This window comes from Rattus norvegicus, chromosome 6 (genome assembly GCF_036323735.1).
Source record: "Rattus norvegicus strain BN/NHsdMcwi chromosome 6, GRCr8, whole genome shotgun sequence".
NCBI lineage: Eukaryota > Metazoa > Chordata > Mammalia > Rodentia > Muridae > Rattus > Rattus norvegicus.
This window is the reverse complement of record NC_086024.1, coordinates 27,495,965-27,523,640: the sequence shown is the minus strand read 5'-3', so window position 1 is coordinate 27,523,640 and position 27,676 is coordinate 27,495,965. Positions and strand designations below refer to the sequence as shown.

General features: G+C 46.9%; 1 protein-coding gene across 2 annotated transcripts in view; it reads right to left on the bottom strand.

Annotated features, from left to right (window-relative positions):
- Galnt14 (polypeptide N-acetylgalactosaminyltransferase 14) overlaps nt 1-15,763 on the bottom strand; it is a 216,156-nt gene extending 200,393 nt beyond the window's left edge. Inside the window, exon 1 of one of the 2 annotated variants that reach the window (NM_001012109.1) lies at nt 15,430-15,763. In NM_001012109.1, the coding sequence (NP_001012109.1) occupies nt 15,430-15,558 (129 nt within the window). In that variant the 5' untranslated portion in view covers nt 15,559-15,763. The remainder of the gene's footprint in view (nt 1-15,429) is intronic. The other variant, XM_063261862.1, reaches the window with a different exon arrangement.
- Nucleotides 15,764-27,676: the final 11,913 nt, after the last annotated feature.

Sequence of the window (27,676 nt, the reverse complement as noted above, 5' to 3'; positions counted from 1 at the left end):
TCCTAATGACACTGATCATGTCCTTCCAGATGCATCAAGCCTGGTGTGGGTGGGCGTGGTAAGATGGTGGGGACCACCCATCTGTGTTTCTTCTCACACTACTGTTCCCACTGGCCCTGCTTAGCTACCTAACCTCGGCAGAGGACAATGCTCTGAAACCTCCCAGCTTCCCAGAAGTGGCATTCCTAAGCCTAAAGCAAAGAAGTCAAGAAATATAATCCATTTTCTATCTTTAGCCATAGCCTATATTCACAGAAAAGAATAAAAATCCAGAAGGTGAGGAAAGTTGCGATGGGTTTGAGAACTAAAGAATGACAGCTAGTGTGGGGTTTCTCAGGCTTTCTCTGCAGACACATCACCGAGGGTTCTTATTTAGAGGCAGATTTTAAATCAGTAGGTCTAGAGTGGCCAGAAACTCTGCATTCCCAACAGTCTCACAGGTGACCCACATCCCTAGACCCATGAACTAGATATTGAGAAACAAAAGGAATCACTTTGGAGTTAGCAAACATCTAAAGGGTCAGACGGTTGAAAGCCCAGTTCTACTCTATGGGATGTCACAACGACTTGCCTCTGACATTGTGGTACAAAAGCAACCATGGACAAATTTGTACCAGAAACGTGACTGCATTCCAATAAAACTTTATTGACAATAAAATCTGAATTCATATCAATTTCACTGTGAAATGCCCCCCTCAACTATCTTGGTGTACTGCAGAGACAAGAATGGCGGGGAACTAGGACAAGTTTGGTTTGAAGGCTGACCCCAAAATGACCTAGGGCCCAGAGCAGACCTCTATGCTGATTGGATGAAAGCTATCATGTGCCCAAGGTGACCTACGATCCAGGTCAGGCCTCCATGCTGATTGGATGAAAGCTATCACGTGAGCCACTCAGCCCATTGACTTTTCCTCTCCCTATATCCTCACACTAGTGCTATTTATTCTGAAGTAGCAGACACTTTGGGGACAAGTGGATCCCAGAAAATGCTTCTTCAAAAATCACTAAAATGATTTTAAAAGCCTGGACTAAATCCTTCCTCTTCTAATAAAAGGGCCTGTGGAATAACAGGCTCCCATTCTGGTGAGGCAGCTTTAAGGATGAGATTAAACTTCGACCAGAGTTTTCTGAGCTAACAGGAAAGTGGTGAGGTTGGGGAGAAATCAACCTTGCAGAACAACTCTGAGGAAATTCAAAAGCAACTGTCACCAACTTTTATCCCCGTGAAGCCCTGGGAAGATTTGCTACATTCCCTTGACCTCGCATTCCACTTTTACTTAAAAGAGAGAAAATATTTCTAGCCATCTCACACTCCTTCATCGTGATGCCATTTTGCCCAGGACAAGTTTATCTTCCAAGTGTAAGTAAGCAATTGTGTACCATATCCAAGAGGGAAACAAGGTTACAGGTACAAATGTGGCCAAGGGTCAACAGAGAGCTACTGTCCCACACTCTACCACTCCCTCAGAACTTTTCCTGGGCAGTGACGGCCAGAACCTAGCTCGGGTACCTGTTGCCATACTCCACACACTCCGAAGGCTTTCACACACAGCAGTGACCCAGAGCAGCCTTGGACAGGTAAAGTTGCCCCCTCTCTCTCACATGTTGGGTAGGGACAAAACAGGAAACTCTTAAAACAAACTGCACCCATCTTTCTCATTCACCACATCCTGCACTCTGGCTTCATATGATCTGTTCTAGTGTACCCATTAATGAGCTCTAATACCTTAGGCATTTATTGGGCTTTCAGTAACCTCGGCTCCCATATTCATAAGATAGAGCTAACACATCACTTGGCTTAGATGCTATTTTGTCTATAAAGTAGCAGACAAGTGATTATTATGAATGAACCCATAGCTGACTCTCAGCCTGCCTACCTCATAGTGTGATTGTAAAGAATAAATGACAACACGGATAACACCCCAGCACTTCTAAAAAGCAGTTGTACACCCTCGCCTCTGGAGACAGTATCTTTCCACATAAACTGTTGGTGGACAATTGGGGCTCCTAGCAGGAAGGCTGGTATCTCACTTACCTGGGACCAGACAGTCTACCTGTCTGTAGAAAGACGTCCTGTTTGGTAGGGATGGGTACAGGAATATAAGAAAAACCCAGATGTCCACTGTACCTCCCTTGAGTCCAAAATAACAAGTGCCACACAAAATAAAGCAGCCAGATCTTTTATTTCATTGACAATAAACCCCAGTACAATTTTATACACCCCCCCAAAAAATCCTATAATTCCTCTCTCTTCAAAAGTACTCCACACTCCTGCATCAGGGCCCAAAGTGCTTCTTCCTAAAACGACCTTCTGTATTCCATCAAGAGCCCTGACATGTGACAATACATGACATCACTCAGACCCCTTTTGAACCTGAAAAGCATCACACATGCATATACTTGAGTATACAGGTGCACACACAAATAATTTAATGGCGGCTCAACAAACAAAATATGCTTCATGTGATGAAGAACTGGGGAGTCAGGGCACAGATAGGAGGAAGCAAAAAACACACTATAAAAAGAAATAAGTACAAAAAGGAGAAGGAAATCTCATAAACACAGCTCATTTATGGTTAATAGCAGGTATTTGTTTTGAGTGCTAATAATCTAATTAGCAGTCAAACCACTGCGTCTTCTATTGTCAGCTGATCTATAATTACTGCTCCATGCTGAGTATTTTCCGGGCACACTATAGCTTTCAACTTCTCAGCACAAACAACCAAATAATTGGTGTTATTATGCTAGATATAGGACGATTCCTCTCTGAGGAGTGATGCTGAGGAGTCTTTTAAGCCATCGACTGCAGCCTTTGTATGTTGAGCATCTGCTGACTAATTCCTCACCGCTCCCGCTGTAATCAATCCTGAGATGTTCCTGAAGCACCTTAGCGAGCTCAAGAATGTGAAAGTCTGGAAACTTGTTTATTTCAAAGGTTAAGCCTAGGAGCAGAAACACTCTTGGTGTTCCACAATGGAGTGGGATGAAAGCCCAACATATTTCTCTTTGAAAATGTTGTTAAAAATTTCTCCCTGAATAGTGCCCTAAAATAACTTGTGCTAGAAGAGATAGCTTCTGATACAAAACTATCTTTCTTGAAAGTTTACGATGCAATCAAGATGTGTAGAATTCTGGGATCTAGAAGAAGCGCATGCTTGAGCCTGACTGCCATTTCTGAGTCCTCACCTTCAAGAGAGAAGAACTGGTTTGACTTAGGGAGAGAGGGAAGTCCAGGCTGAGTGGTGAGGCAGAGAGAAAGTGAACCAGAAGGAGGAGGGGGGCTCTGGGGACTGAGAAGTCTGTTTGGTATTTTTGTTTTCTGTTTGCTTGTAGAAGCCTGATCATAAGTAGATCACTAGTGGATACCCACAGTACTCACGACGTAGCCTTGAACTCACAGCAGTCCTCCTGACTCAGCTCCCCCCTCCCCTGAGTGCTAAGATTGCAGGCTTGTACTGCCATGGATGCCTCTGGGTATTCTGAAAAGCAAAAGTCATGATGTCCCTGTCCTGGGTGACAGATGAGTACCCCAGAGAGCATCCCGACTGGCACCAATGTTGCTTCCCCACATTTTTTTCTCAGAAACATTAAGGAGAGCACTGTCTTCTTTGTGGCATATTGTTCTGTGTGATTACACTTCCTGCCATTAAGCCCTTACCCTTTACCTATAAAAATAGGTGCATTTCAGACTAGTTGTGCTATAAGGGAACTACTTCAGTCAAAGTCCTACTCACGGTAGGACTTTGTGTGTGTGTCCCCAATGCCCTCTACCATCCCTGCTGTCCCCTGGCAATCCTTTACTCTTCTGCTGCAACCTCAAATAGACGAATACCCAGCACACACCTCAGATGGCTGCAAACCTCTGCCACACCAATTGTTAAATGTCTGTCTACAAAAGGGAACAGGAATTGGGAAACTGCAAAGACAAGCCAACGCCTTTCTCCAAAGACTGCCTTATTCAGAGATCAGAAACACTACCTAAAAAAAGAGTAGAGACTCCTGCTAGGTTCTGCTCCCTAAATGAGATGTTAAGACCTGAAGTCACACTCAGCCACACTCTGTTCGGATCTTTTTCGTTTTGAACTGTCTACAGAAGCAGAACAGGCAAAAGAATAGGGCTGGGCATTTGGTGATTTTTTTTTTATAAGGTAAGTATGCTGTGAAACTACCACTCAGATCGACCTGAATGTCCCCAGACACTCCACTACAAAATGCACCTTCTAGCCACTAACCTCAACCAAGGTCAATGATGACACTGACTTCCAGCATGAGAGACTTGCTTTGGTACTCCGAAATAAGTAGAATCCCAGTGGTTTGCAGGCCAAATGTGATCTGTCATCTGGCTTAGCACATCTTACACACAGAATGGTCATTTTTACATTCATAAATATCTGAAAGTATTACCACCAGAAGAAACCATCTCACCAGATATGAAAAATACATGAAATTCAAATTGTGGGTTCCAAAATAATGCATTTATTGGAACATAGCCACACCCACTCATTCACATCTCGGACTCTATACTGCAACGGCAGAATTGAACAACTGCGTATAATCTGAAAAAGAAAGTTTGCCAACTGCAATATGTTTAGAGCATGCTTGAGATTGCAGGATCATAGGTACGCACACGTGTTCAACTCTAGTAGACCATGACAAGCAGTTTTCCAAAACATATGTTCAGTTTTGGGAGGAAACACAACAGAAACAATAATCTTGGTTTGAAGCAAGGCAGGGAGAATTGCAGAGCTGACGTGACCAAGAATCGAACAAATACTTACCAAGCCATCAGGGCCGCCGAGCAGAGGAGACAGTTCAAGGCTTATCCCCTCACACTCCAAACGCATCCTTTGAAAATACAGGATGCAGTGCGTGACAGTAAGAACTTCATGTTTCAGTTGGGGATCTTGGAATAGAGAACCCCGCTCACCTTGTCATTTAGGGGTATAGCAAAAGCACCACCCTGAGACTTTCCATAGTTTACCCAAAGCGTAGGCAGAATGCCCAAGAAGATGGCAAGTAGCTTGCTTTGGGGATTTGCTGAGTTTAGGAATGTGCGTTGCTCCTAACTCCAAGCTAGCCTAGGATGAGTAAGGAACCAGCAGTCCATCTGCCAGGCAGAACAAAGCAGTCATCTGTCCACCTTCCAGGGTAGCCTTTACGGTCCATTCTGTATATACAGACACAAGCTGGGACCCCTGCAGCAGAGAAGGTAGGAGCTAAGGAGATGCTGGCTGTCCTCTCCACCCGCTCCCTGGAGTCATCTCTCTGCTCCTGCCATGCCTTGCAAACAGGTTGGGCTCAGTTCTTTCAAATGACATTCATTTCTTCTCTGAGGGGAACTGCTTCTGATTATCTAAGGACCGTGTTCATCAGGAAAGGGGTCAAACCAAGGGTAGACAGTCTGTCTTAATTCTACAACCCTGCTGACTTCCGAGTGGAGGCAACCTTATAGATGGTGGCGGAGACTCATCTCCTGTGGTTTGACTGTGCAGGCTGGGAGGGGAGGTGACTGAGAGACCACGGAGAGCCTAGATGAGGTCAGCACAGGTGTCTAAAGATGGGACTAGAGAGTGTTGTGCAGGCAGCCCCTCTCCACTTCTCAGACCAAATCTGCAACTTCAGCTCTGGCATCCTCCTACCTCACAGGGCCAGGATGGCCTTCAGGCTCCAGAGCCCCACTAACTTTGCATTTCCTTTAGTTCCTGTGCCAGGTCCCTTCTGTGGACAGAAAAGCAACGGATAAAGAACATGCAGGTATCATTATCATACATGGAAACAGTATATATTTCATTTTTCTCTGGAAAGGGAGTCTAACCAGAGTTGAACATGTTCATGATAGAAATAAATAGCACATGCTTTGTTGTCCAAAAAGAAGCAAGTCCTGGATGGGCAAGCTTGCCCAAGTCCCCTCCCTGTGTAACCTCAGATTTCTCAGACCTCAGACAACAAGAATAGGAGTAGCTTCTATCGCGCAGGGGCGCAGGAGGGATCAAATGAAGCATTCGTGCAGATAAATGCTTTGTAAACTGTAAAATATCACAGGGGGGGGGGGCAAAGAAGCTACCTCTTAGTGTCTTTTCCTGATTCAGTATTTAATTAGTCAGGTCTTCCAGCCTGTTTCTCTTCTGAAGTCAACCACCTGCCCACCATAAGGACATTAGTCAATTCGGCACCCAGCTGGCAGTCATCAATTGGCCATCTATTAATAGCCAATTATCCGAGAGGCTTAATTAATCCTTGCATCACGTGGCCTGCTCTTCCTGAGAGCCTGGGAGACAATGGGCCTCCGATACAGGCACCCGTGAGTATTTCAATGGCCATCAAGGAATTTGGCAGCCATTATTGCCTGAGTGTCACAGCTGCAAGTGATGGGCACATAAATATTGATTGGACCGGTCTCTCTATGACTGGGGAGCAGAGAGAGATCAGAAATGGATAGAATGTTTTCAGGGGAATAAGAGATGATCTAGAAACCTTCAGCCTCAACAACCAAGAGACGATTTTTGTTTTTCAAGTCCCACGTCTCCACTGAGGACAGAAACTATCGGTAGAGCAAAGGAGTTAAGACGGGATGGCCCCCTGTGCTCTAGACATGGCTCCCGCTCTCCCATGTCATTGAATGAGGTATAGAATGGGTGTGAACCACAGGACTGCCGGCAAAGCAGGCTGTGGAGATCGCTGCTCTCTTCAGCGGGCCTTCAAGTCTACTGGCAGGAACATGCACGCTGTTCTGTTTGCCCGTGTTTCCTTAAAAGATCTCTGAAGTGCACACAGTTAGGAAGACAGGAGACATGAGGAGAATTTAATTCTTTTTTTTTTTAAAGTGGCAAATCGTGTCTCCAGGAAATAGTATTCAGACAAGGCTTTGAACTCGAAATCACCATTGTCCAGGAAGCTGGGGGATCAGACTTCTCTTATTTCCAGAGATGAGGGCTCCTGCTGACAGAAGGCTGGATGGCTCACAGTGGCCCAAAGCAGAACTCCCTTCAAAAGAGAAAGAATGAAAAAAGAAAAGAAACCCTGCCTGCCGCCTCTGTGTCCAGAGCAGTCCTATAGCTCCAAGAACCAGAGTGGCAGGCTGTCCCTGACCTTGGAGCCTGTGGGGAAGTAACAGGCTCTTGCAAAGCAAAGGGACTGGGGCCAGACCACCTCTGTCTCTCCAGTCTTCTCAGTGGGGCTTCTTCCCCAGTAGGCTGGGCTCTCTACCTTACAGCACTAGGATTTCAGGGGGTGGGCAGACGAAAAGCGAAAGGATATGATGGAGCCTGGAGGAAAGCGGTGGTGCTGCGAGGCAGCGACATTTCTCACACCACAGTCGCCATCTCCTCTCTGCCCCCAGCAGCTTCCTAGCAACTCATTAGGTCTGTGACAGCAGTGGCTGCTGCCAGATGCTAAGCCTGCTGCCCCAGGAGGTCATTTCAGGCCACTTACTCGGAAATACCAAAGTACTAGAGCCAGCAAATTTCAGGAGCTTCTAAGGAACTCCCCAGAGCACCAGTGTATGCATACATCTGTGTACGTGAGGGAGTGTGAGTGTTGGGGTGGGGAGAGAGAGAGAGAGAGAGAGAGAGAGAGAGAGAGAGAGAGAGAGAGAGAATGTTCTTTATCCCTAGGGCTCTTTCTTTCTTAATCAGTTCAACATCTGAGGATTCAGAGACTGATTTTTTTTTTTTTTGGTTAGTTTAGCATTCCTGGTAAAATAATTAAAAGACAAGTAATAGGAGCTAGGGAGTAAGTTGCTTACTGCGCAAGCTCGAGGACCTGAGTTTGGATCCCTAACACACATATAAAAAGCCAGGCACTGCAACACACTCCTGTAATCTCAACACCAGGGTGGTAGAAATGGGAAGCTCCCTGGCTAGCTAGTCTAGCTGGATCCTGTTTCCAAAAGAAAGATGGAGAGGAAATAAGGAAGACACAGTGATTTTCACCTTTGCTCGTCTCTCTCTCTCTCTCTCTCTCTCTCTCTCTCTCTCTCTCTCTCTCACACACACACACACACACACACACACACACACGGGGGCAGGGGGAGACCTGCAGATACATGCACACACACACATACATGCACATGCAAACACATACACATACATACACACACCTGCACATACATGCACACAGAGAAACACCTGCATATATATGCACACACACAGACACACACACAGAGAGCTGCACATACATGCACACACACACACACACACACACACAGATACCTGCACATACATTCATACACACCGACACATACACTCACCTACACATACATGCACACACAGAGTCAGACCTGTACATACGTTCACACATGCACAAAGAGACACAGGCACAAAGACACACACACACACACACACACACACACACACACACACACACACAATTTATAGCCATGGGGTCTCCCTTCAGAGTTACTCACAACTAACCTGAAACAGCTCTCACTGCAGGTGGGTTGACCGTGTACCATCCATGCTATAGATTGCTGTTCCCAGCTCACAGCAGAGGCGACTGAGCCAGGAGGAGAAAAGGCTGACTTAGTCCTGGCACTGCCAAAGGCAGAAAAAAGACACCCCAGCTGCTATGTGTATAAGTAAAGCCTGAGTTTGACACCGTGGAGGCTCTAAGGAAGACTAGAATTTATCGCCTGGCTCTCACGAGTACCTGGGGGCCACAGATGGGGCAAACTCAGCACCTAGCTCAGGATAGCTCAGGCCATGAAAAGAGCCAGCTGCCAGTTGCAGAGGGCACAAGGCGCATCAAGCTCATTTCTCCCAAACAGATGGCCAGGCTGTCATTCTGGGTCTCTGGAGTAGGTGTGCAGAGGCCATGGCAGGGTTCCTGTTCTCCCCCTAAGAGCTGAGAAACTGTCCCTGCTTTCTAATTCAGATTATTTTCCAAAGACCCAACAGGGGCTTTGTGACACTTTGGATGAGTGACAAAACCGCAAACATTAGAAATCAAACAAAGGCACAAAACAGGGCTCTGCAGAACCCGATCCTGGGAACCTGGCGAAGGGGAAGATTCTTGGAAATTTGGGATGGAAGGGTGTAGGAAAGGAAGCAGGAAGTGTAGAAATCCTGGGCTTTAGGCATCTGCAGACGGTGGGCTTATTCTGTCCCTGCTTGGTTTACAAATGACCTCTGAGGAACAGAAGTGAGAGCCCAGTGGTTTGGAGGGATGGGCAACCCTGAAGAAGGCCACCTTATAGACACTGAGAGAGACACTCATTTGCCTTCCAGCCCACTCTGCCCCTGCGAGCTTTTTGACTTGAGCACGTCTAATTCTGTGCTTCCAGGGGAGGGAGGGAGAGACGGGACTGTTGACCTTTGTTTTGACTACTGGCAAGCTCTACTGGCAAACAAAGGGTATGGAGCACCAAACCTCTCCCCCCACCCCGCCCCCCAGCTAAGTCAAAGATGTCCCTAGAGCACAGCCACCTGGGTCCCTGAGGCAGGGCTTTCTGCCTGGGCTAAAGAGAGCCAGGAAAGCAAAAGGGAGTCAGTCAGAGCACGGACAGAACCTTGGTTCTGAGGACCAGACAACTGGACTTTGCAAATGTCATCGCATCATGGATTAATTCTGAGTGGGCAAATTTCTCATGGAGGTCATGAAACGATAGCTCGGTGGCTAAGCTTTTTAAATACACTCCTAAAGATGTAAAGGTTTATTCTAGAAACTAAAGCAAAGCTCTTTCCTATAATCCCAACCTCCTACTTGGCTGCAGGAGCAGGCAGTGCTCCGGGCTACCTGTTTATAGCACCTTAGTACCCTGCTCCAAGGATAGCCTTAGAAGGGAAGTTGGTCCACACCTTGCGTGGGCACATGCACAGCAAATGAGAGAGCAGACATGTGAAAGTAGACTGGCTCTGGGGATGCCAGGGCCAAATCCCCTGGACAGAATCCAATGTGCACAAACCAAGTGTCACTAGCTCAATAGGACCCTTCTGGAAAATCATAATTTGTCTTAATTGGAGAAATTACTAGATGGAAAATAAGACAACAGTGTTGTATAGGTAAGGTGCAGAGGTACACAAATGCAATAAAACGACAAGCTATGTTCTAATAGCGTTTGCTGCTCTTCTAGTACATTCCAAGACATTTACACAGGCTGGAGGCGCTTTACCCAAAGCTTTTACATTCCTAATACTTTCTTCAAAAATTACCCTCCGGCCTGAAACTCTTGCTTTTACTAAGCCTTTGGACTAAATTTAGTTTCTTGGAAATAAGACACACACGAAAAAAAATTTTTTTGCTCCCCCTTTTTTTTTAATTAATCCGTCAGTTACATAATTTTCCAAATGGCAAACAAATGACAAGAGAAGGGAACATGCCTTTGTCAGGTCTTTTTCAGTGATACGGTATTTACCATTAAAATACAGTTTGAATAAAACATCAAACTTGTCACGTGGTTTCCGATTAGAGATTAGAGACATGATGAATGACTGGGGGCTAGAGAGCCAGTGTTAAAACCAAATGAACGTGAAAAGGCTAAGTTTAAAGAAATCTTGTCTTGAGCTGTTAATAGAGCGAGCTTTTCTCATGTGCGCGTGTGTGCTTGTGTGCACTCGTATGTGTATGAGCGTAGAGCCCTAGATAGACCTCAGGTGTCATTTCTCAGAAGCTACACCTACCTTCTTTTTTTGGTATTTCATTTGTTTTTATATGAGGTGTGTGTGTGTGTGTGTGTGTGTGTGTGTGTGTGTGTGTGTGTGTGTGTTTGCACACATGTTTATGTGAGTGTGTGCATATGAGCACATGCATGCCTGTGGAGGTCATAAGTAGCTCTCAGGTGTCTTCCTCAATCACTTTCCACCTTAGTTTTTGAGATGGGCTTCCTTGCTGAAGCCTGAGCTCAGTATTTGGCTACACTGCCCTGCCAGAGCGCCCCAGGGCTCTGCCCGTGTCTCGCTCCTCACATCCAGGATTACAGTGGCACACTGTGACAACTGCCCCGTCTTCTTTTTCTTTTGTTCAGGCTAGTGAGTCAAACTCAGAGCTGCATGCAAGCATTTCACCAGGTGAGCCATCTCTCCTACCCCAACCTTGTCTTTTGAGACCAGCTCTTTCAGTAGCCTAGAACTCGCTAATTCAGCCAGGAATCCTGTCCCTACCTCAATAGAGCTGAGATCCCAAGAGCACATGTGACGGAGCCTGGAGGAAAGAGGTGGCCGTACTACAAGGCAGCAACATTTCTCACAGTCACCATTTCCTCTCTGTCCCCACCTGCTTCCTAGCAACTCATTAGGTCCTGTGATAGTAGTGGCTTTTTTGGGAGTGGGGGAGGGTGCTGGACACAGAACTCAGGTCCTCATGCTTGAGCACCGAGGCTAGCCCTTTACTGAGTTGTCAGCCCAGCTCCTAGAATCACCCCCTAATGAAACTAAGACAAAAATCCAATGACTGCAGCAATCTTGTCCTCATCCATGTCACTCAGATGGTGACACTCTGAGCAGAGGGTTGCATCGGGACTGCTGTGAAGACTAGGAAAATGGGGACATTCCACAGCACACCAAGGAAAGGAGAACAGGACCTGAGAGCCTATGACTAGCTATGCAGTCCCCAGTGTAGGAGCCCTGTCCCAGACCTGCAGCAGCCTCAACGTCTCTGAAGATGCACAGGAAGTCCTCTGTTCTGGCTTTAGAAATAAGCTGACCCTCACCACCATGCTGATGTGGGGCTTTAAAAAGAAAATACCCGAGGGGCTGGAGAGACGACACCACAGTTAAGAGCCCTGACTGCTTTTCCAGAGGTCCTGAGTTCAATTCCCACCAACCACATGGTGGCCCATCTGTAATGAGATCCTATGTCCTCTTCTGGTGTGTTTGAAGGCATCGACAGTGTGCTAACATACACAAAGCAAGCAAATAAGTCTTTAAAACAAACATATAAACAAACAAACAAACAAAAACAAAGTGAAAGTCTCAGAAGCAAAGTCTCGTGATGAGCATTTCCTCCTGTCTCCTGATCCCCATTCTCTCCCAAGGGCAAGGCAAAGAACCTGAAATCTCTCTTCCCTAGGGCAAGCCATGGGATAGTAGGATTCCTTTACCCAAATCAAGTCATATAGCTTCAAAGAATGAGTCTAACACACTCTGTGTGTTAGAGATGGCCATAAAGAAATTCTCTGGCCTACCTTGTCTGATCTAAGCCCTTCATTCCAGAAGGGGTCCTGTCCACACCCAGGAGAAAAGAATGCTGCTCAGAGAGATTAAAAGAGTCTAAATCAGGAGTTCTCAACCTGTGGGTCTCAAGGACCAAATGACCCTTTCACAGGGGTCACAAACCAGTTATCCTCCCACGTAGCAGATATTTACATTACGATTCCTAACAGTCGCAAAATTGCAGTTATGATGTAGCAGTGAAAATAATTTTATGGTTGGGAGTCATCACAGCAGGAGAAACTGTATTAGAGGGTTGCAGAGTTAGGAAGGTTGAGAACCACTGATCTAAACTGACAGGCCTTGCTGTTGCCCTACTCCCTTTTCCACCGTTGGGTTGTACCCGTTTCCCCATGGGTATATCCTCTACAGCAATCCATTCCCCACCAGTATAGGCTGGGTCTTTGGATCCTCAAAACTACAATCAATTGAATTTGCTTTGCTTTTTTCTTGTGTAATGATTTGCATATGCTCAGCCCAAGGCAGTGGCACTGTTAGAAGGTGTGGCCCTATTGGAATAGGTGTGGCCTTGTTGGAGTAGGTGTGTCACTGTGGGTGTGGGCTAATAGACCCTGTCTTAGCTGCCTAGAAGCCAGCCTTTCTCCTCATGACCTTCAGATGAAGATGTTGAACTCTTAGCTCCTTCTGCACCATGCCTGCCTGGATGCTACCATGCTCTTGCTTTGATGATAATGGACTGAACCTCTGAACCTGTAAGCCTTGGTCATGGTGTCTGTTCACAGCAGTAAAACCCAAACTAAGACAGTGGAGAAGGGTCCAATCCATTGTGCATGGAGCTATCCCCGGGTTGGTGGTCCTGGGTTCTATAAAAGAGCAGGCTAAGCAAGCTTTGGAGAGCAAGCCAGTAAGCAGCACTCCTCCATGGCCTCTGCATGAGCCCCTGCCTCCAAGTTCCTGCCCTGTTTGAGTTCCTGTCCTGATTTCCTTTGGTGAAGAATATCGATACGAAAGTGTAGGCCAAATAAACCCTCTCCTCCCCAACGTGTTTTTGCTTATGATGTTTTAACACAACTATAGCAACCCTAACTAAGACATACACACTAAGATCCAGAGGAATGGTCACATATAAATATATATAAAAAATGTACACAAGACATATATATAGACACATACAAGTGAAAAGTGGGATCTAGAAAAACAGTAGCCAAAAAAGGGGAGAAGGGTACACCTAATAATAAAATGTGTCAAGATTTATTGAGGCTTTAGAGAAATATACAAAATAAGGGGTGCGTGAAATGTTGAGACAAAGAACAGACTTTTAGACAAACTCCTGATATGGGACTATCATTTGCTTATGATTCCACATCAGCAAGGAACTCCCCAGAGTTTACCCTACACTCTCCAAACAGGCAGGACAGACCCCTCAGAGCAGCACCCAAGCCTAGCACAGTGCCGGGCACCTGGCTGGCTGTTGTCACTACGCATTGAACACAGAGCAGCATAAGAAGACGGAGAGGAGTAAAGACAAAGTCCACCCCAAAGGGAAAAGAGCTCTTGCTCCATATCCCTGGGGCAAGACTAAGAATAAGTCAGCTTAAGGTAATGAGATTCAGCACAAAACAGAGAAAGTTCATGTCCCTGCAGGCATCATTAACTGCAGCACACAGAGCAGAACCACCTAGGGAAAAAGAAGAAAAAGCCCCACAGATTCGTGGTCAGGGTCTGTGTTGTCGTTGAGAAAATTGATCCTGTACTACAAAGGCTGACTGAAGCTCGTACCCATCCACTGCATCACTACTCTGCTTAACCATCTCCAAGGTCCATGGTCCTTCCTGACGAGACCCATACACACTGCCCTGTCTCATTCCTCTGACCTCCCCAGGCTTCAAGATGCCCTGTTCCTTCAAACCTGATTTATTTCCTATTTAGGATGTGCTCTGCCTACGGGCCACTGGTCCATCCTTCTCCACTCACCTATTGTATCCTCCTCCAGGAGTCCCCAGTCTCCCATGACACCCAGTGCAGCGAACCCACTTGACTGTCAATCCTGCATGTCCTGGACCACTGATGAGCAAAACCACGCTCCACCTAGGAGCAAATCCTGTCTCTCTGCATCTCATTGGCACCTAGCACATAGCCTAGTTACATGGGTACTAACTAAACACTTACTGTGTGATCAACTAACATTGGCAAGATTCCAAAAGACATTGCCAGTGTACTTTGTTTCAAAAGACTATTCTGGATCCAAGTGGGAAAATTCTGTGGAGGTCTGAGTTCAAATCCAGTATGTTCTAGGGCGAGTTAATTAAAGACTCTTGTCCTGTTTCCCCACCTATGAAATAAGAACGATATTCAACAACGACTTATGAAGAAAGCACCCACTATGCACTCAGCACACAGTAGCCCCCCCCCCCGACTGTACTTATCAGTGAGATCCACTCTCGTTCAACACAGTGATGTTCATCAGCCTTCCTCCTTCCCACCACAGGCCCCTCCAAGGCCTTCTCCCACTTCTAGAGGCTGCCCTGGGCTCATAAATGTTTAGCTGTCAGCAAATCCCCAGAGGCCTCGCTCTGTTTGCACAAGGCTGTGGAAAAGAAAGGCAGGGGCTCTGAATCTCAAGAGAGAGCCAGTAGGGGGAACCTTCTACCCCTCTGGCTGCACTGACTGGACAAGAGTTAGAAAAGCCACTTGGATTCCCATTTCCCCAACTCCCTGCCAGTAGGAAGGTTTCTGTTCTTATGGGCTCCTCCGTGGTATTCTGAGCGCAATCAACTTCCAACTCAGCGAATGGGGTGGCACCAAGCCAGACCAGGTGGGTAGGGAAGGCACCCGCGAGGAGGCCTCCAGTGGCCTCGCCAGTGTTGCTCGCGTGCGCACCGCACCAGGGTCATCAGCCTCCTCCTCTGAGGCCTGACAGCAAAAGGAAGGAGGTCTTCACATCCACCAGACTTCTCCTGGGTGCCAGCATCGCTCACCAGCAACCTCCAGTGACCCTCTAGCGGCACCCACCAACAGTCAGTCCCAGAGTGGCTAGTCCGCAGCGCCCCCTTGGCCACCGGACTGCTAGTTAAGTTAGGAGCCCTGTTCTGCCTGCGAGCGCGCGCCCACCACCCACGCCCACTGCCACTTACACACGCCAAAGATACGGAGACGCCCCAAGCTTCTTAAATTCCTCAAGCACCTCCCTATGGCCGCATCCCGCGCCTGTTACCTGCTCGCGGCACCCGGAGCCCCTGACTTGGAACCCTCAAACCCAGTGCGTGGACCACGCACCCTCCCACAGGCTAGTGTCCGGAGCCCTGAGCGCCACGAAACGGCATACCTTGGGGGTCTGCACTTCGGGTCCCAGCGGCACCTCCAACTTCCTCTTGGTGACCCAGAAGAACAGCAGCACGGTGATCCAAAGCACCCCAAAGATGGGCAGCGCCAAGCGGCGAGTCAGCCGCCGCATGGTCCCCTCTGCCTGCTTCTCTTGGTGGCGACGCGTCCCTGGGGCACCCCCCGGCGGTCAGGGGTGGCGGGGCACGAGTCGCCGAGCGCCTCGCTCTAGGGGAAACGTTGCTCCTGGGATCCGGATGCTGAATGGCGGGATCCTGCCCCGCCGGCTTCGGAGGGAAGCCACAGCCGGGGACGGAGCGGCGAGGGGTGCTGGAGACTAGAGACGCGACCGGGAAGGGACCAGGGGCAGCTCAGCCCGGCGCCGGCTCCAATCTGAGAGCCGCGGCGGCCGCCGAGATGCTGCTGCGCGCCGCGGCTGCCTTTGCCCGCCGCCGCCGCGAGGGAAACTGACTCGAGCAGCCGCGAAGGTGGAATCCGAGGCTGTGCCCGGCACCCCCGGAGGAGCACGAGGAGGAGGGAGCGCGGAGGGAGGGCGGGCTCGACAGACAGACTGACTCCGAAGGAGAGTGGGGCGGGAGCGAACCCGGTTCTGAGCGGGGGCGCTACCGCCTCCCGCCGACCGAGGAGCACCGTGCGGTTCAGGGACCTGGGATGCAGCTCTGGGACCATCCCGGGCTAGGGTTGTGCTGGGAGGGGTTGGGCGGGGATGAGTTACGAGGAGGATACTGGCTACAACAGCCACAAGCTGATACTTAAGGACCAACCCGCGCCAGGTGAGGCACTGACTGGGAGGAGTTTCTGTTTGCTGTGGGGCGCTGCACGTGGTGCTCACGGTAGGGTCCGCTAACCTGGAGCCATCACTGGATAGTGGGGTTGACCCAGATGCTGTCTGAAGTTCAGGCTTACTTGCTTGACCATTTCAGGGCCAAGGTCGAGTTCAGCCATCTCCCCCAAGGTATTTCTTTGCCTTTGAGCAGGTGCCTGGTAACTTTCTCTTAATGGAAAACTGAGCCGATCTAAATTTAACTTGGAAGATGTCCTTTTAAAAAAACTAAGGCACAATTCAATCCCTGAGGGGTGTTCTTTTCTTGTAAAATATCGGGGCTTGTCACAAAAAAGGGTCTAAAGTCAGCACCACTATGGGAAGCTGTGAGAAAAGTGGTCCTGGGAGTGCGACCACTCAGGAAAGTATCTTCCAAAATGCCTTTCCCAGATGCTTTTAAGCAATATATCTTTCAGATACAGACTGAAGTCACTTGGATTTAGAGACTGGGGCAAATCTGACTCCAGTTTCCACATAGGCCTCAGATAGGATGGATGAAATTCTAACCATAACTGTAGAAGAGGGAGACGTGGTTCCTAACTTAGCCTATGTACATTAACACTGAATTACCTCAGAGTTCAAAGAGAAAAGGTTTAAGTTTTTGTGAAGTCTGCCGAGCAGTGGCCACTGGAACCCTGTCATTTTAGTTAGAGGGATGCTACCTCCAAGTTTCTCCAGGTGAGGACAGGGTAAGTGACTCAGACGCTTGCTCCCTGCCATTTTCACTCACAGAGCTAGGGTTTAGTATAGGGACAGCGCCCACACCCAAATGCAGGTGAGAAAGGTGTCAATCAGTTCTCCAGAATTCCTCCTCCGGTGTCATGAAGCCCTCAAGACGCGTGCTCAGAAACAGAGGCGCCCCCACCAAACCTCCTGTGTTTGATATCTTGTCTTTCATCCATGAGGCAAACGCCCTGTAGAGTACTGGAGCGGGGATGTAGGTAAGGAGTTTGGGGCTGGACTCAGTCAGCCAGAAAAAGCTTGCCAGCCTATGAGATGCAGCTGAGCACCACCCAGACCCCCTGCTGACGTCCCACACTTGTCTCTCTTGGACCCGTGGCTTCTGGAATGTTGGGTCCACTCTCCCCAGGTGTTGTTCAGGCAGGCAAAGGCCTGGGTAAATAATTGTCCAGGGAGCGATGGAGAGTAGCGAGAGCACCCACTCCTGCAGTATTCCGAACTCCCTGGATCTCTTCCAAGAGCCTCACCCTCGAGTCCCAGTCCTGGGCCTGCAAAGTGTTCTGTGTCAGCCCTGCAGCGAGGACCTCCCAAGCAAGCTGTAGTGTCACTGAGAGCTCCAGGCAGGAGCTGCAGCGGCGGAGTCCATTGCTCAGCGCTTTGTGGGGCCGCATCTGAGTAACAGATGGCAGACAGTTACACAACACCACCGCCAAGCTCTTGAGATGGTGCAGCCTCACACGCCTGCTTCACTCAGGCTGTTTGGCATACGGGGAAACCAAGGCCCTGGGGTGAGACAGCTCCGCGGGAGAGTGCGTAACGCTGATGAGAACGAAGGTTTTCTCCTAAAATTCTTGCTTTTGAATCACACTATTTTGTCTTTCTCTCACATGGGGAAGAGTACCTGAGCCTCGGGAGATTTCTAAAGACTCCAGTTTTGCTAGGTGCCGTTGGACAACTGTAGGACATGTTGATCTAGGCTATCAGGCCAGTGAGTGCCATTACAACGGAAAGATATTACAGGGGAGTCTTCAAAATTTTGGAAGCCAGATCAGTCTCTAGGCAGGTCCCAGCACTGCAGTCCCCCTCGAGATCCAATGTATCCAGAGTCCCCAAGTTTGGACAGATATTTAAAGTTCTTTAATAACCGAGTTAGGGGTGTGACGATGGCTCAGACTGTACAGTGGTTGCTTTGCAAGCACAAGAGTCTGAGTCCCATTCCCAAAACTCACTTAAAGAAGAGAAGGGGGGAAAAACGTATTCTTGTAAACCCACAGCAGAGGAGGCAGACACAGATAGGTCATTGTAAGTTCACTGGCCGGCTATCCTAGTCTGCTTGGTAAGTTCCAGACCAGTGAGAGACTGTGTCTCAAAAACCCAAGATGGATGACACTTATCCAAGGTTATCCTATGGTCTCCACATGCATGTGCACATACACTCACATGAGAAAACACACACACACACACACACACACACACACACACACACACACACACTTCAGCCTAAGTAGCACAGAGCTCTAGTGATCCCCACAGGGTGCATTAGCTATGACATTGGTGACTAACACAAACTACTTCTTTCTCATCACAGTCAATACAGGGAGAAAAATCTCTGAGCAATTTTGGTAGAAAAAATTAAAAAATAATAATAATCTGCTCTGAATTAGGAGTCTCTTCCTGCCTAAATGGAGCCTACCTCCTGGTCACGATTCTTCAACTGATTCATATCTCTGGGCTCCAATTTGCCCCTGTGTGGTGTGACATTCTTACAGAAAACCTCTTGGCTCAGGCATGGAAGGGTCTAGCCATCTTTTGTCCCCAAATTCGGACTCTGTGTGCCACTGCTGTCATTGTGAAGTTCTGTGTAAGCTGTTCTCTCCTCACAGGCGAAGACATTAGAGAGCAAATTGGGTACTGGAGCAGATGTGAGTCATCCGTGTTAGTATAAAAACTATGGAATAAAACCCATTACGGCCCCGGAAAGCTGTGTAAAGCAGCATATGGAGCAAATGTAAGCTGGAAACAGGAGGAAGCTGTGAAGTCCGATGCATATGCTCTCTGGCGGCGTTTGCTGTGGGTTTTCACACTTTGCTTGCGGTTCCTTGCACTGTCCGCCTGTCACTCTCCTTGGGCTCACTGCAGGGGCAGAAGCCTTTGTTCCTCAAATCCCTCCTCCCTGCCCACCCTGAGTTCATGGGAGGTGTGAAGGTGTGTGTTCTCTCAGGAGTGGCTATACTCATATCTTGCCATCTGCATTCCTACCCAACCTGCCACCCCCTGTGAGGTGCCCCTGATGTCAGCCTCACAGATTTTGACCTACTGGGGCTAGGCAGTTTTCTGTGGAGGCCTTCACCTCTTCTGGGCCAGGGGAAAAGCTGAACAGAGGCCAGGCAGATGGGAGCACAGTAAGATGAGAGGCTTGCATGCTGCTCCAGCCCTGGCAGGGTTCCCCCAGCAGCAGCGAAAAAGGGAAGAAAGGAAGAAGAAAAGGTGATAGGGTGAATTCAGAGATGCCTGTCTTAATTCCACAGCCCCATGGGCACAGTCTTTGAGCTAACCCCTGCAGTGGGCCCTATTCAAGTTTAGCTGTAAATAATACATCAGCCCCCTCTGCCTCTGCGTTCTTGTTTCTTCTTGCTACCACAAAGCCTGTCAAAAATCACATGTCCTGGGTCTCCTACCAGGGCTCTTTCTGCAGTGAGCTATGGCATCATCTGGGCTGAGTAGAACAGGAGAACAGGCTATTAGAAAGCCCATGCCCGCCCTCTCTGCCACATTGGTATATCTTTGTCAAAGGAATAAAGACAGTTTTCCCTCTCATCTTTGATGAGTACACGTGTGGCTCTATCTAAGGGTCGGCATCTAACGGTCACCTCTCTGGATCTTTACCTATTAAACATTTTTACTTTATGCTCCCAATACCTCAGCCCTTCCCTTCATCTTTTTTTTTTTATTTTCCTATGCACTACTGTGTAATTTGCTTCCTTGAAAGAGATTTAGATTTTTGCATTTCAAAAGCCTGCTTTTTCATTATTTTGAAATGGCCCCCAAACTTTCTTTGTTCCTTATCCAAATGCCAAGTGTGAAATTTACTACCGCTACAATGATAGGTCTTAGCTAGTTGTAGAAACTGGTTTGATCATCTGTGGTGGCAGCCCCTCCCTCCATGCTTTGCATGGAAAACGCAATGTTTTAGCGTGTGAAGGAGTGACTCAGCTTAGTGAAGAAAAAAAAAAAACACAAAAGAAAAAAATCTTTAATCCAAAATAGCTAATGGGGACTCCCAAAAAGAAGAGTATAGTCCTGCCCGGGATCCCACAGGTCAAAGGGAGATAGTCAAATGCAGTCATCTTTCTTAGTAGGCTTCAGCTTGAAGGCATGAGCCAAAGGTCAAAGTGAAGGGGAAAGCTGAGTCTCAGAAGTAACGAAATTGTGTAGGTCTCTCCAATCTAAAACTTCCACAAAGGCAAGGTAAGCACTCCCTTTAGGACTTTCACCCCAGGCCATGAACGTCTTACAAGGAACCAGCAGGTGGTACAGGCTGAGAAGAATAGCGTCAAGCCTCTGTTTGCTTAGGATTCTTCTGCTCATTTTTCTGGAAGAATTGTCAACAACTGTCCCTTTTATGGTCTAGACATTTCTGGTATAGATAATGAATTTGATAACTAACAGGAAACTTTCCAGTGAAGTTTCTAGAAGATTGTTTGAAATGTGGGTCTTTGCTCCTCAAGCTGTTATCTGTACTGACTTTGAGATACCCTAAAGAGTTACGTGAGACCGTTATTGGCAATCCGGACAGATTGAGCTGGCTTTGTGTGGCACATGTCACAATGCCAGTGCTTTTCCAGATCCCATCCACACAACTGAGGTTGTTTCACCTACACAGTAGCTCACAGATCCCCAAAAAGCACCTGAGTTCTTTTAGAGGACAAGGAGTTCCTGAACTCACATTGTAATCATCCTCCCAACTTCCTCTCCTCGGGCCCAGAGGCCCACAAGCCATGAAAGTAATGAGTGAAATGAGAGGAAGCAGAGAAATAGGGGTGTGAGCATGAGGAAAACTGCAGTGGGGGGACATTAGTGTGCCCAGTATGATGATAATGATCACAGCAGTAGGGAATGTGGGGGGGGCCATGGAAGTCGAGCAATGATCACCCACACCTGTTCATCACTAACACAGATCAACGGCAGCCATGTTTTTCCAGATTATGAAAGAAACAGATGTCTAGATGATGATGTAACATCATGAAATCTCCCGGATCTTACCTGTGGGTAACTAACTCAGTAGCCCCTCCCCTTGCCATAAAAGGAAAAAAAAATGGCTGGCGTAAACAAAACTGGCATGTAATCTAGATCTAGCCTGCTGCTTGTCAGTTTACAGACTGTATGTGGCCACAAACACATCCTCCTACCTTGGAGACACGAAGGGTGAAAATGGATCAGACGACCTAATCATAGGATCCAAGGAAGAACCTTAGAAATGACTGACTCTCTCAGAACTGACGAGTTCAGCCCTCTTGGGTTTGTACTTGAAGAAATTGTAGCCCAGAAAATCTGTGTGATCTGCTAAGAGCAAGACAATAAGCTCATGGTCAGCTTGGACCATACCATATGTACCCTGCTGTAATCCCCACCCCTCTTCACTATCCACCATGCTCCCAAGGGACATTCTTCCCTAGATTTGATGGGCCAAAAGGATCAAGGAGCCCAGGCACTTCTGGGAGTGGAGGTGGGGAAACCACTAAACCCAGAAGTTTCCAGATAATCAGCAAAACAACAAATATAAGCCCAGTCTCTGAGCTGTTTGCTCTAGGGAATATAAATAGACTACCCCCCACACACACACACACAGGCGCGCACACACACATAGCTCTCTTGGAAAACATAAGCTGCCAATCTGAACAAAGGTTTGAGCATTAAAGATCTGGTCTCTCCTCATGCATCTCAGTTGGGTGACAGTATGACTCCTAGCTAGAGGTACCTTGGTCCAACTGAAAATTAACTACACCCCAAGAGGAAAATCATTTTTCGAGCCATGCTCTGCACCTGTCTTCCATTTTGCTCACTAAGTGCAGTGCACGTATTAATTAGACATAGATTATTCAGAAAGTGCTCTTAGCATTTGAACTTAACTGAGTTTCATCAGAAAATGATATTAGTATCATCCCAGTGGTTTTCCCTACACAGACAATTTGTTTCCCCCACCCCCCTGGCTGGCTCACCTTTTTGTCATCATTTTTGTGAGACAAGTGAAAATGTTTCTCTTGTACACAAAAGAGGCAAATCCCCTTCTCTGACTTGACCCAACAAAGGCCAGTTTGAACAGTAATGGGAAAAGAGGACAGATGTACAGTCTAAGCACAAATCCTCAGGGAAAAATAACATCTCTTTGGGAAAAAAGAAATCGTTTATACTTATAAGGTGGGAGATTTTCAATTTATAAAAGGTTTCCTATTTCTTTTGATTGCCAGGATAACTGCATTCCAGAAAGGTTGTCCTTCCATCAAGACAGAACTGCCTCTCTGATCTGGCATGCAGATTCAGAAACGATGAATGACAAGAATCTCTCTCCATGTGCTGGACCACCAGCCCAAGGGATTTTGAAGCAGTGCAGATCCCAGGGTTAAAACCCATTACCCAGAGAGATGGGAAGGTTCCTTTCACTGATTCCTTCCCCCTCTCTGCTCCCAGGCCTGAATTCCAAATTGATTTCCTTAATAACTATTACAGATCTTTTTAATTAAACCAGGCATCCTCTTCCTTGGCAAACTTTTCTTGATGACATCTCTGGTTAATTAAAGGTTTAAGTTGCAAAGACGTATTACATAAGAACAGAGGAGGCTGCTTTATGGCATGCCAGAGAAGGTTCCTGCTGTCTCCTGCAGCAGAAACCCAGCTCTGCCTGAGAGCTAGGCCTGTCCTCTTCCCCAGGCACTCAAGCCCCCAGAACCAGAATGCGTTAATAATAAAGGTGGTTGGGGAAGGAGGAATAAGGGTTTCTGCTTCTTGTGTTTCTGCTTCTCCTTTTCAACTGGCCTGGTAAGTGTTTCTCATTAAAAGCATCACTCATTTGGATCCCAACTCACTGGTGCTGACAAAACATTTTTACCTTTTCATCCAAAATGTATCCAAGTTGATACATTTGCAATAGGAGAAGGAAGAATAAAAGTCCCTTTTACCCATCAATAAAATGCAGTCGCCTCTACAAGAGACCATGCCAGCTACTCATAAAATATATAAAGACAATATATAAAGACAATATAGGGTATGTGTGTGCCTGCCTGTCTGTCTGCCTGTCTGTCTGTCTGTCTGTGTGTCTGTCTCTCTGTGTGTGTTCATTAGTAAATTTCCCTGATTCATTTACCTTCTCTGTCTTGGGCCCCTATTGTAAAATGGCACAAGGTATAACGTATAGAGAATATCACTGAAAAGCAAAGGTTTTCTTCATACAAGGTTAAATAGCTTTTTAGGTGAGAATTTCACCTATGATCTTGTCTTTCTGCCACTGAGGTTTGAAACAACAGATTTCAAACCTAGATGTCCATTGGAATTAAGGAAATAATTCTGCAGTTATAAACTCACCCCTGTCTACCTCATCAGCCTCTGTCTCATCTGCTTCCACCTCACCTGCTTATATCTTGCCTGCCTCCGTATCATCTAGGCTTCCTGCACCCCACCTGCCTGCACCTCACCTGCCTGCACCCCACCTGCCTGCACCTCACCTGCCTGCACCCCACCTGCCTGCACCTCACCTGCCTGCACCCCACCTGCCTGTACCCTATCTGCCTGTATCCTACCTGCCTGCACATCACCTACCAGCATCCTACCTGCCTGCACCCCACCTGCCTGCACCCGACCTACCTGCACTCCACCTGCCTGTACCCTACCCTTACCTGCCTGCTGAAAGTTTACAGATAGATTCTCTAGGCACACAAGCTTGGTAACCACTGGTTTCTAGATGCATTCCGATCAATTCAATGCCACTTATAGGCCTACCTGCAGTGCCAAGGCTGTCCCACTGTTTCTGTCTTTTGATCTGACCAACATCTCAGATAAGCCCATCTGAGATAAGAAGAAAGAACTAAGTCCTCACTAGTACTGTTAAGGAAAGAGGTTACAATTCTATGAGACACCAAGGAAGAGAAGAAAAAGACCACACAGGGACTACCAGCTCTATATCAACCACTCTTTAGCCATTAGAAAGACTCAGAATTATCAGGCATGATGGCACACTGCTTTAGTCACAGTATAGGAGACAAAAGCAGCCAGATCTCTGATTTAGAGGCCAGCCTGGTCTACAGAGCAAGTTCCAGGACAGCCTACACAGGCTACACAGAGAGACCCTGTCTTAAAAAGACAAAAAGACAAAAGGGAGGCAAAACAGAAGGAAGAAAGACTGGCTGACTGATTCAGAATCAACTGGAAAACTTATATTACTGACCATTTGATTATAAAATTAATTTAAACATGTATGGAAAATATATTCATACTACTCTCAACACATATGTGATATACCAATGATTTAGGGTTTCTACTGCTAAGACAAATACAAACAAACAAAAGCAATAAACCCATGACTGAAAAGCAAGTGGGAGAGGATTTATTCCACTTCTGCATCACAGCTCATCATCAAAGGAAACCAGGACAGGAACTCAAGCAGGGCAGGATCCTGGAGGCAGGAGCGGGTGCAGAGGGCCTGGAGGAGGGCTCTTTACTGGCTTGCTTCCCCTGGCTTGTTCAGCCTGCTTTCTTACAGAACCCAGGACCACCAGCCCAAGGATAGCACCAACCCACAATGGGTTGGGTCCTCAACCACTGATCACTAATTAGACAAATGCCTTATAGCTGGATCTCACAGAGGCATTTCCTCAACTGAGACTCCTTCTCTGATGACCAGCCTTTGTCAAGTTGACACAAAACCAGTCGGTACAACCAATAACTAAGATTCAAAAAATAAAAATGTTAGTGCTTATCAGCTGTGCCCGTGCCACTCAAACATGTGTATGTAGTTGCTGAATCATTAAAGACAAAAGACAGACATCATCATACACAGTACCTGTGATAGCTCACACTACAAACGCTTAAAGCAACTGACTGACAAAGACAACAGGCTTTGTATGAGATATAGGCCCATAGTTTGGAAGGTTTTAGTCCATGATTAACAATACTTCGGATCTATAATGAGGTAATATGCCACGGCAAGAACATGTGGCAAAGCAAAGAAGAAAGGGAAAAGAAGAAAGGGAGATGGAATGAGGCTGAGGTCCCAATACCTCTTTTAAATGGATGCACCCAGTTCCTAAACCATCTTTACAGCCTGAAAAGTTCTAGTACCTCTCAACAAAGCCACCCCGAGGACCAGGCCTTGCACGCATGGACCTTTGAAGGATATTTAATTAAACTACAGTGTGGTGGTTTGAATAGAAATGGCCTTCATAGACTTATGTGTTTGAATGCTTAGTCCATACAGAGTGGCACTATTAGACAGCATGACCTTGTTGAAATAGGTATGGTCTTGTTGGAGAAAGTGTCACTGTGGGTGGGCCTTGGGGTCTCCTATGCTCAAGCTATACCCAGTGTGGGGCACAGTCTCTGTCTGCTGCCTGTAGATTAAAATATAGAACCCTCAGCTCCCCATCTGCCTGCACACCGCCACATCCCTACCATGATGATAATGAACTAAAACCTCTGAAACGGCCCAATTAAATGCTTTCCTTTGTAAGAGTTGCTATGGACATGGTGTCTCTTCACATAATACCAAGACACACAGTGAACATAAACCAGATGCGTCCAACCTTCTGATATTGGAACATGATGCAGTTATCGACAAATGTATCCTAAGTATTCTGGGATGCATGCAGCCACTGGACTGCACGTTGGACACACCCAACCCTAACCAACTCAGAACTATGTTAGCATGTATTCTCTAAGATTAAAAACATCCTCCAATATAATCCACACCACAGTCCACAGTACATCTTACTGAATTAAAAACAATGGCCGCATCGTGTAACTCTGAGTCTATAATCGAATTTCTAGAGAACTTAAAAAGACAATACAAAAAAAATGAAACAAGAGCAAACCTTCCCTGGGCTAAATTCCCAAGAATTTTGATCCAGTTAGGTGATAATCACGTTTTGAGAAACACAACTGCAGATAAGTAAAGATGTTTGTTTTCTCAATGCTAAAAGTTCACTGTTTTGTACTCAAACATTGCTTGGCCATTGAGTGACACTCAACATTCATTATTTCATCAGATACTCAGCAATAATTCCCTGAGGTAGATGACAAAGATGTGGACTAAGGCTTGCTTTCACCTCCCCAGGTCCTCTAGGTAGCTCACAAAGGTATCTAGAATCCCAATGCGTAGACTACATTTTCTCTGTGTTTCTACCTCTGCTTGTGTGATTTGTGTCAGGAGACCCAACTTTTCTGGAGGTTGAGGTTGTCATCTGCAAGGTGAAGGACTGCTCTCTGGACTTCTTGAAGGGGCCTGAGACCCCATATGAACAACAATGCCAACCAACCAGAGCTTCCAGGGACTAAGCCACTACCCAAAGACTATACATGGACTGATCTTGGGCTCCAACCTCATAGGTAGCAATGAATAGCCTAGTTAAGAGCACCAGTGGAAGGGGAAGCCCTTGGTCCTGCCAAGACTGAACCCCCAGTGAACGTGATTGTTGGGGGAGGGCGGTAATGGGGGAGGATGGGGAGGGGAACACTCATAGAGAAGGGGAGGGGGAGGGGTTAGGGGGATGTTGGCCCGGAAATCAGAAAGGGAATAACAATCAAAATGTAAATAAGAAATACCCAAGTTAATAAAGATGGAGAAAGAAAAAAAAAAAAGATATCCACTGTCCTTATCTACCATGTAATATGTTCCTGACTCCTTTTCTAAAACCCTCTGTCGATCTCCATTTGGCTCCAGAACAAAATTATAAAGGGGTTTATTGAGGCATAGGGAGAAAAACCACTATTAGAATGTCATCAGGAAAAAAAAAAAAGATAAATTTGACAAAACCCTTCCCACTTGCTATGACTAAATAGGGCTGGAGTGCTGAGTCTTTGTCTCTGAAACTCCCAGCCTAGAGGCAGCATGAGTTAGAGCCATCATTCTCAACCTTCCTAATGCCTTGACTCTTTAATACAGTATCTCATGTTGTGCTGACCACCAACCATAAAGTTATTTTCTCTCTACTTCATAAGTGTAATTTTGCTAGTGTTACGAATTATAAATATCCTTATTTTCTGGTGGTCTTAGTTTGGGGTCAAAACCCACAGATTGTGAACCACTGGGTTAGAGAAGTGAGCCTCCACAGAGGGGTGGGGCTCACGCTCCTCTTCCTCATTCCTTTATGAGGAACAGGGACTTCTAAGAGTGCATTCCTCACTGCTAAGTTCTTCATAACAATTTCACTGTATACAAATGTGACCTTCCATAACCCTGGCCAAGTTCATTACCACTCCCAGAACTGGGCCACAGCAGAGCTGGAAATTACCAGGTTAAGACCAGAGCTATTTAAGATTCTTCACCTGGGGAGATTTTCATTTTATATGTATTGTGTGAATTTTTTTGCTGCTGGAGCATGTTCAACCAGCGCTTGTGTAATTAAAAATAAATAATTAAAATCCTTGACGGCTGATGGGTTTTCCTTTTTGGTCTTGCAAAGACGAAGCAATCTCTGGGGAGCAGAAAATGACTCTGCAGTTTGCACTGGTGTGTGTT